This window comes from Embiotoca jacksoni, unplaced genomic scaffold (genome assembly GCF_022577435.1).
Source record: "Embiotoca jacksoni isolate LCO1_2020_lvr unplaced genomic scaffold, fEmbJac1.0.p SCAF_43, whole genome shotgun sequence".
Taxonomy (NCBI): domain Eukaryota; kingdom Metazoa; phylum Chordata; class Actinopteri; family Embiotocidae; genus Embiotoca; species Embiotoca jacksoni.
Window position 1 is genome coordinate 2019288 of NW_027185396.1, and position 10246 is coordinate 2029533.

Consider the following 10246-nt stretch of genomic DNA (forward strand, 5'->3'; position numbering starts at 1 on the left):
TGCCTGTGAAATAAAGTTTTTAATTAGTTTAGGACCCAGAGGAACTGACATTAACTTTGTCATGAAGAGTCTTACTGGAGGTTTACATCCGAGGCAATTAACAAATGCTGTGCTGCTTTTGATTGGTTTAATTGTTGTAACTTAATTAGTAGTTTAAAATGTTTAATAGTCTGTGGTCGGTTCATGATGGTGTTTTTGTAAGATGTTTTTGTCGTTTTTATTTGTGTTACTTACTTTTATTTTGAAACCTCAGGGTTGGATGTTCAGCATCCTTTGGAGGCGGGGCCATACACATGTCTAGCTCCCATTGAATGACTAATTATCAGCATATTGTAGATTATAGACGGTTTCATACACATTCTGTAAATCACTGTGATAAACGCTCTGCGCTGCGCGTTGATGAAGACTCGAGAAAAACTCTCAGTGAACTCCGAGTTGTTTAAGACTAAATTTAATCACCATCGAGTGAACAAGGTGCAATTAGCTGCTAAAAATGTCCCTCGGGAGTTGTTGAAGGCCAAAATACTGTAGATTAGAAACTGGAGATTGATAATTGGATGCACATTTCTCAGGGGAGCATCAACACAAGATGAATACAAATTTTGCTCAATGCTTGCAGGAAGTAAATTAGCCACTCTTTGCTAACATGTTGGATGTTTACAGCTTGCTCCGCTGCCCTTAAGTGGCCAAGAAAATCAATTAAAGCTGGTGTAAAGATTGGACAGGTAGAAGTTTTGTTTGATTAGATACCAAAAGGACTCACTCAAAAGGAAAACACCATTATTCCCCTATAATTGCTCGTATCTCGTGTTTGCTAGACGTCACCAGAAGTACATGGCGTGTACAGACAACCACGGTATTCGGCCGCCTCCACCGGAGCAGTACCTCACACCCCTGCAGCAGAAGGAGGTCTGTATCCGACATCTGCGGGCCCGACTAAAAGAAACCATCAACACACTGCAAGACAGGTGAGCTGCTGGTGGAGACCGGGAGAGAGATTAGCAATATGACCCAGAAAGGTTTTTCCTCTTCCAGGTTCTCACCCTTCCTTCCTTTTCTCCAATTCGACCGTCTTAGGGACACCGAGATAGACGAGCTGCGAGGCCAGCTCTACAGGATGCAGGAGGACTGGGTCGAGGAGGAGTGTCACCGTGTGGAGGCCCAGCTGGCCCTGAAGGAGGCGCGTCAAGAGATCCAGCAGCTCAAAGAGGCCGTGGACACGGTCCGCGCCAGGCTCAGTGATGCCGGGGATCTCAGCGGGGACGCCGGGGTCCAGAAGTACTTCCAGGACATCAACACTCAGAACCACAAACTCGAGAACCTTTTGCTCAGCATGGAGTTGGCCCAGGCTGGATTAGCCAAGGAGGGGGAAGGCATACCGGGCTGTCGGATCCGTGTCGGGGGTTCGGCGCCGGCGTCAGTTTCTGGGGAAAGTCCCGCGGGAGTATCTAAATTCACAGTAGGAGGGAGGGGGTCTTGCTCTTGCGGCGGTTCTCCAGCTCGCTCTCTGACTCGGAGCTCAACCTACACCAAACTGAGTGATCAGGCGATGGCCGACCGCAACGGCAACGCGACGGACTTCCCTTGTCTGTCCGGCGACGGCACCCAGGACAGCGGCTTTGTGTGCTGTGGGGAGAGCAGCGTCCCCAGCCAGGCCGACCTCCTGCTGGAGGCCGCCTTCCTCTCCGAGGAAACAGCCTCTTTACTCAACTCCTACTCGCAGACCTTCTCCCACACTCTGCCCAACTCCTTGCCCAACTCCTTGCCCAACTCCTTGCCCAACTCCTTGCCCAACTCTCTGCCCCGTTCTCTGCCTTGTTCTCTGCCCAACTCGTTGCCTCACACCTTCTCCCACACCTTACCTCGGTCTTTCCCTCACAATCTGTCCCACTCCGTGCCGCACACGATGCCGCACTCCTCCACCTGTGAGAAGCTGTGCCCGGGCGAGCGGTTGGCGCCCTTCCGATGCGGTCTGGGCGGCGTCAGCTGCATGAGCCACCCCTGCCTCTCCCACCACCACCTGTATCTGCACCCGCTGAGGGAGACGGGCATTCAGACCGAGAGCTGTCCCATCCCCGCCACGGCGGGCTACCCCTCCGATCTGGATACCATCGCAGAGCAACGCACTTTTCGCTCCCAGGCCTGCAGCCCGACCTCCACCTGGATGTCTGATGAGGGGGAGGAGGAGCTGGACTCCATCACCACCACAACTTCAGTAACCACAGCGACGGTCATGAGCACAGCCACAGAGCCAATCCCGGTCTCCAGTACACCGCTACTTCCTCCTTTGCCACGGTCCGCCACTGTGGCCTGTTCCATGGAGAGTCCCCTTTATGGGGAGAAGGAGGAAGAGGAGAAGCAGGAGAAAGAAAAGAGAGAGAAGGAAGCTTCTGCAACAGAGGAGCATGTGGAAACACCTGAGGTCAGACTGGCAGAGGGAGGGCAGCAGACACAGATGGACTCGGTGGGAGGGACGGAAGTGGAAGGTCAGGCGGAGGAGGAGGAAGAGGAGGTGGAGGAGGAGGCAGCGCAGGGAAAACTGTATGATTCAGCAGAGATATCAGCAGGGATGCAGGGGGAGCTTCAGTCCGGAGGATGCTGTGGAGAAGTCAGACGTTGTGGGACAATTCCTGAAAACCTCAGCATGGAGGACAGGCAGCAGGAAATCGGTCTATCAGCAGGATCGACCCAAGCAGAGACCGGCGAGCTGAGTCCAAGTCGTCGGGGATTATCACTACGTGTAGAGCAGCCTCGCACGTCCCAACCCAGGAGATCTACTTCTCACGAGGAAATAGCTGGCGTCACAGTGGTGGAGGTGCACGAGGAGGACGACGACGATGAGGATGGAACTATAGAACGAGATGCCACAGGGGGCGCCGCGGCAGAGGACGGAGATCCGTCGGGCTCCGGGCCGATTCAGAAAACCTACTGGAGTCGCCACTTCATGGTGGATCTGCTGGCGGTCGCCATCCCTGTGGTGCCGACGGTGGCGTGGCTGTGCCGCGGTCCGGTCCGCGATGGACAGCCCATGTACCACATAGGGTCGCTGCTGAGGGGCTGCTGCACTGTGGCGCTGCACTCGCTGCGCAGGGGAGGTGGGTTGAGGCATTACCCCGCGGGCGGGGGGGACATGGGGGGGTCACAGATATAAGAGGAGAGTCTGGTCTATTCAACCTCTCCTGTTTGGGTCTCGTGGTGTGAGCAGAGCAAGAGTCCTCATCAAGGTTATTAGCTTAATGCGCAGGAGACGTGCGTTGAGGACGAATCTCACTGGTAAACTCTGTTCTGGTTGGTCCCTCTCCTCACCGTCTCCCACCCGCAGCTTCTTGCTGTCTGCTACTTACTGACCTGAATGAGCTGATTGAATCGAATGATCTACGCTTCGATGTTTGACGCCGATTGTTTATTTTGTTCTTAAATGCAGAGAGAATGTTAAAGATTAGATTCTGACATGTTGAAACGATCGTGTTGCTGGATGTATCCGTGATATACGGTGTGTGTGTGTGTGTGTGTGTGTGTGTGTGTGTGTGTGTGTGTGTGTGTGTGTGTGTGTGTGTGTGTGTGTGTGTGTGTGCTCTCGTTGACCAATGACTGAGGAAAAAAATCCACCATGATTAAGAATTGGTTCGTTTCCGATGACCGCAGAGACTTTTCACGGATCTTATCTTCTGTGGAGAAACAACAACACAGACTCAGAACTCAGGAATGTTCCAAGAGTAGAAACACAGGAACACAGCGAGGCTTCCTCCAGCTTCAGACTCCTCCCACATTGCTGTCTCTGTTTCTGCCGGGTAGACGGCGTACAGATTAAACCTGACACCGCTTTGTGTTCAGAGACTCTGAGTTAGAGATGATCTACGATCCCAGAAATCGGACTCCTTTAATAAATGAGCTTGTAGATGATGTTAAAACACTGCACGTCGCTTTATAATAGAAGGATTATTTTGGTCAAATTGCGGTCTGATTTTTAATTTCTTCCAGAATCGTCACAGCAGATTAAATAAATGCGGAGGCTTATCGCTCCACTATCTGTGTGTTGGATGATGCCTTGTCTGTTTCCTTTAGCTGTGTTGCAGTATAATTAGTTCCATGGATGGAGCTTTAGGTTCAGCTTAGCTCAGCATCAAGATCGGAGGCCCCTGAAAAATCCTCCCCACAGTTTCACAAATGAACAAATTATGTGTCGTCGGTTTAGTTTGGAGGTTTCACAGGGACTCGTGGACTGGAACTATTTATTGTCAGTAAGTCTTGACAAGAAAGGTAGTAATATGTTCTCAATGTGCATTTCCCAAAACGAACCCCTTTGTTTTGGGTAGTTTTCTTGCATGTTGTGGCCGTAAATAAATAAAACTGAGCTTCACTGCAAAAAAAGAGGAATTCCTGGAGCACCACTGGAAGATACTCTTAGATACCCGAGTTGTGGCTGCGTTAGTCTGTTGCTAGTTCTGACTTCTGGATTCCTCAGGAGGTGAATTAGGTGCGTTTCCATCCACCTGTATGTTTAATTGTGTATCAGTAAAAGCGAAATGCAATTAGTTGCAATGGAACCAGACTCGGTGATGTCTTTTTGTTGCATCCTTTTCTTCTGTAGTTGTTTACTGGAACGTGACCGGAGAATTAGCGGCAGCAGCTGTTCATCTTTGTGAAAAATCTTTTAATATTTGCAGAACAGTGATAATGAAAGCAACTATTGATTTGCATCTTTTGTTGTGATACTTTTCCTGAAACATGGTTAAAATTTGCTCTACGTTTGGATGGAGAACCAGCTAATAACTTCTGCTCCTACTTCTTTTTCTGCCGACTTTGCAGTAGGATGTGCTCTTTTCATCTCCAGGACCGCCGGGCAAAATCTATTTAATAATGAGGGATGTGTTGCTTCTCACAGAAGATGAGGGGAGATGGATGTTCCTCCTGTCTCGCTGTGCTGGTTGTGTTTCTACCCCGAGAATATCACGATTAAATCCCCAGAAATCGTATAAAACTCATCCAGAATTCAGGTTCATTCACTTGAACAGAAAGCCACTTATTTTAGGACCGAAATCAAACCTGTTGATGTTTTTCTTTTGTCTTCTCCGTGCACAGATCCCTCTGGGTTGGACTGTGCAGACCCACATATGTTCCACTCTTTCATTATTTTTCTTACGATTAAAGGAACAGTTCAGTATTGTTTTTCCCACAATGCCGAGCTGTTCCGTGCAATACAATTTAATTGGCTGGTCGATGGCCCTCCCTCATCCGTACGCTGGATATCAAGTTACAGCCAGCAAACAATTAGCTTAGCTTAGCATAATAAGCTAGCCTGTGACAAGGTGAAATCCAAAGGTAAAAGATTTTTATTTTGTTTAATCTGTATGAAATTGAAGTGTAAACACGAGAAGTTGGTGTTTCATGTCGTGTGAAGTTCCTGAATAGGTTTTTTTTTTTTTTCAGGCATTTTATTTGTGCAGTTTCCTTAATAATATCTTTTGAGTTGCTACGTGTTGATGAAAGTAATAAGAACAACGTAGATATTTATAATTCAGGCTGGAATACTTTCCAGACTCAGTCATGCGGTCGGTCCTTGAATTACTGAAAATAACTGAACTAGATTAGCGTTACTTCCATTTCACATAACACATAAAATAATCTCTTCGACCGATCAAATCTAATAGAGAAGTCACACGATGATCAAACACGTTGTAGATACTCACCGACTCAATTTGACACTTCGATGTACATCTGAAGGAAGTGGGTTGTGCTCAGTCTGTGATCTGTGCTGTATATTTCTGCTAAACTTAATGCTCTTGTGGTGTAGTTCTTAACTGTCACTCTGGTAGTGTGTGTTTCACGTCCACTGTACAAGAGTTAGTCAGTCACTGCAAATAAATCAACTCTATTTGTTTTACAGATCATTCTGCAGTAGGTGTTCGTCGACACTCCAGACCTACTTTAATTAGATATCTGGGTTGTAGTTGCATTTAGGATCAGAGCACTTTCTTTGTGTGAATGTGTTTAGCAAGTCATGGAAGGATTACTGAAAGGTCGCAGAGACCTTCAGCAGCGATAGCACGGTGGATAAAAATCAGTCAAATGATTCTCAAATCAAAAACAAGGAGACGTAAACAGACTCAAAAAAGACTCAAAACGAGGACAAAGAGACGCAAAAAGACGACAAAGACCCGAAAAGAGATGCAAAATAACTGCAAAGAGAAAAAATGTGAAATGACCACGAAGAAACAGAAAGAACCGCCTCGTAATCTGTCCGTAAAATCTAAAGATGTGTCTGTCTGGAGCCTCCTGAGTCCAACGTGGAATCCAACAACATCCAACAACATCCAACAACATCCAACAACCACTGAGAGCAGTTTGACTCCCGCTGATTGGAAACACGCAGCGTGAATCTTTTTCTTTTTCTTTTTCTCTTTGGTTGATCAATATTTTGCACTATTGTTCACTTTATGAATTTGAAGCAACTACTTGAAGTGGAGATTGTATGTGTATCCGAAGTGTGATGTGCCGTCTGAGTTCTGCCTCGTGGTTCTGTGTCGGTTCAGTTCGATGTGCTGCTGATCACGTTTCAGGCCGGCCGACCCTTAATGAGACCGCGACACTCATCGACGTCATTCTGTCCGTCAATACTGTCCAGCAGTATTTCCTCTCTTTACATTTGACCACAAACTTTCCAAAACAACTGACATTTCCAAAATGCTGTCGGCAGAAGAGGAGCTGTGTTTATGCTTTGTGTGATTGACAGATGTCAGTGACAATCGTGAAAACTAACCCCGGTCTGTTATTAATGCTTCAACATCCATGAAAAGATGGAACGAATGCCTTCGAGACGCACAGGACCGTCTCCGCTCGCTCGTCCGTAACGTCTCCTCATCTCCTGACTGTGTGAACGGATCTGCTGAAGTTGGATTTAGGCCAAAAACAAAAACAGCGTCCTGTTTGACCAGAAGCCATAAACTGTAATCCTGTGAGGAAGCAGGTGTGAGAATGTGGGAGGCGGCCTCCTCCTCTCAACCTTCATGTGTTGCGTAACAGTGTGTCTACTGGTGAAGGTCATGTGAATGATTAATACTGTATATCTGCACTGGACTCTGATTGGACAGCCTGCTGTCATCAAACAGGGTGAAGGAGGACAGGGTACGCGTGGAGGTTCAGGCCTATTGTGGGAAACTGCAATCATCTCAACCCCCTTCAGTTACCTCAGCACAGCAGTCTACACCTGTGCAGCATTATGTGGTCTGGTATGTTCGCGTTTGATCTTTTTTTTTTTTTTTGTAAGGCACCGATTGTGAAGACGTGTCACTGAAATGTTGAATTCTGTTTGAATTACGAAGCCTCTGAAGTCCCGAATGTTTTTTTGTTGTTGTTTGTTTTTACTCATCTTGCGCATGTTGAAACGTCCATAACTCGAGTCGGTCGTACAAGTTGTCATTTAAAGGAGCAGTGTGTAAGATTCAGCGGCAGCTAGTGATGAGAGTGCAGACGAATGAGCCAGTTCTTTGGTTTGTTCCTTCTGCTGTAGAAACAGGAAGATGGAGCAGCCCGCTGCCATTTTACCCTCTCGGTCCACTAGAGGGCAGCGAAGAGGCGCATGTCACATGACGCTGGTCATAGATCAGGATATGAAAGTCATGTGATGGACATCAGAGGTCATACAAAACACAACGATTCTCAGCGTCAGATACACTAAAGAAAACATAATTATGAATATTATGTTCTACATCTGCCGATAGATCCCCCTGAATATAATATAAACACTGAACCTTTAATATCGTGCGCACGAGTGATATCTTTTTGCCTTCTTCATACAAGAAAACATCTTGTACAATCATTTATTCTCTTTTGCATACATATTATTAACATGTTTTATGGATCTGACACCACAAGTTATTTGATGTAAATTGCACACCAGTTATTATCTTGAGGTCATATGGATTTTATAGACACAAGTTATCGTCTTGTTCGTCCAGGATGGCAGCTGGTGTTTCCATTAGTCCTGATTCAACATCTTTACAATCACATCGCACTGCAAACACCATTTATTTTAAAGTTATTATTTCTGTGGGACTTTGACGGTTGGTTGTGTGTTCTGCGTTGGTGTGTTTGATGTACGCCGGTGTGTCCAACGACGTTTAGAGAGACTTCTTCTTCATCCTCATCGGGTTCGGTGAACACAATCCTACGGTTGATCCCCGGGGCCGTCTGCCTCCCACGTTTCCCTGTTTGATGGGTAACATTCAAACATCACGGCCTGCAGTGTCCTGGTTGTGGACTCTAAAAGTCCGGTCGTTTCCCAAATGCCTCCGTGTCCCATTAAAGGCTTCGGACTCGTCATTCAAAGTTTGACCCAACTTTTCTCCGGCCAGTTTTTACCATGCAGAACTTTGTTGATCCAAATGCCGAGGAGAGCGTCCCACGCCGTCTCTGTCGGTGCTGAACGCTGTCGCTGTACCTCACCGTCTCTTTCTGTCCCAGGACACACCTGAGCCTCCTGCTGCGGTGAGGTTGAGTCGGTGTTCGGTCTGTCTGATTGATTAAACACCACGTCTGTCTGAGACACACGTGGTGCTGAATATTTGTTGTGGAAACATGCAGGTGGAGGGAGTTTGGCTTTTTTTTGGACAATATCTGAATGTGTATTGTCATTCGACGCTTTATTCCTTGTCTGTCTGTCTGTCTGTGTTCCCCTGCCTATGTAATGATAATTCATATAGACAGAGTCCTTTGACATCCTACCACTGACAACATTCAATGCCTTGTATAGGAACTAGCTGACATCATTGATATCTACAGATAACATCATGTAAATGATATTTTAATGGCAATATTAGTGTGTACAGTAACGTATCACGAGGGCTCCACCTCCCACCACACTGTATAAAGACAGACCTGAAGCCCCAATATTAAACAGCATGAAGGAAACCTTCCTGTTGTCTCCATCTGTGTCTTTGTCTGCATTTTGTATCTCTGGATGTGTTTCTTGAATCATGGGCTGGGCTGGGGGGGGGGCTCGTGTCCCCCCCCACCCCACCCCAGCCCAGCCCACCCCCCAATACTGAGAGAATACCAATCTGTCCCCTCCAATATACAGTAGAAAATATGTTGTATTTTCAGGCTGAAATTAAATAAAAAAATAAAAAGATAAGTTTAAAAACATGGTAGGACATCACTTGTACTATTTGGACGGGGGACACGTGAAAATACAGTCTGATAGAATTTGTTTCCCTCTGATGTAACACCGTTTCCAGGGGTTGTATTTTTTTTTTCAGTACCGGTAATCAGCACTTGTGCAACAGTATGAAAACTATACATTTTAATACTGGTACACTGGTACTGGTACACTACAGAGGACTCATGGAGGTCACGGAGGTCACAGAGGTCACGGAGGTCACAGAGGTCACAGAGGTCACTCAGCGCAGCACCGGGATGGGCACAAATGTGGATTGGGGGAGAGGTTCAGGGGGAGGATTGGGGGGAGGATTGAGGGGGAGGATTGGGGGAGAGGTTCAGGGGGAGGATTGGGGGAGAGGTTCAGGGGGAGGATTGGGGGGAGGATTGAGGGGGAGGATTGGGGGAGAGGTTCAGGGGGAGGATTGGGGGAGAGATAACTAGCAGGTGTTTGCTGTTACTGATATCTCTCCACGTGCTCTGGACGCGTCTCTTCCAGCTGGACACAGAGCAGCAGGGCAGGAGAGCACATGACCTCCGGGATTGTGTCCTTCAAAATAAACACGTGTCCCAGCATCCTCGCGGTCGTGTGCGTCTCTGCGCTGAAAGAGCTCGCTGAGGGACAGAGCTGTGCTGATATTGTGGAGGACATGCTGGAGTGAAGCCGGGCTGCTTCGTCTGGATGTACGTTGGTGGAAATGACGTCACACGACAAGGAAGCTTCCGTTTTGGAAGTGATCTTGCAGCAGGTGAGTACAGAACATACAACCGTTCACATCAGGCCGAGCGGTTCTACCGGGTCGTGGACTCCAGCCCGGGGACAGAACCGCAGTTAGCACCGGCGCACCTACAACCAACTAACTCCCAGCAAGCGTCGTTGTTTTTGCTGCGTGATCGTGTGACGTTCATGAACCAATCAAAGCTCTATATTTAACAAGTGACCCGTCACGTACGGGGAGGGAGGAGGAACAAACTTCTCTATCGTGAACTGTCTCACTGACATTTTTATTACGTTTTGAAGACTATGATGTTTTCATGGCATTTTGGAGCACATGTACATATGATATTTTTATGATATTTTGGACAACAT

At 47.3% G+C, this 10246-nt stretch overlaps 1 protein-coding gene across 7 annotated transcripts in view; it reads left to right on the forward strand.

Annotated features, from left to right (window-relative positions):
• snphb (syntaphilin b) overlaps positions 1–8910 on the forward strand; it is a 31804-nt gene extending 22894 nt beyond the window's left edge. For all 7 annotated transcript variants that reach the window (XM_069169279.1, XM_069169278.1, XM_069169280.1 and 4 more), the window contains 2 exons: positions 819–968; positions 1078–8910. In XM_069169279.1, coding sequence (XP_069025380.1) covers positions 819–968; positions 1078–3151 — 2224 coding nt within the window. In that variant the 3' untranslated portion in view covers positions 3152–8910. The remainder of the gene's footprint in view (positions 1–818; positions 969–1077) is intronic.
• The last annotated feature ends 1336 nt before the right edge of the window (positions 8911–10246 follow it).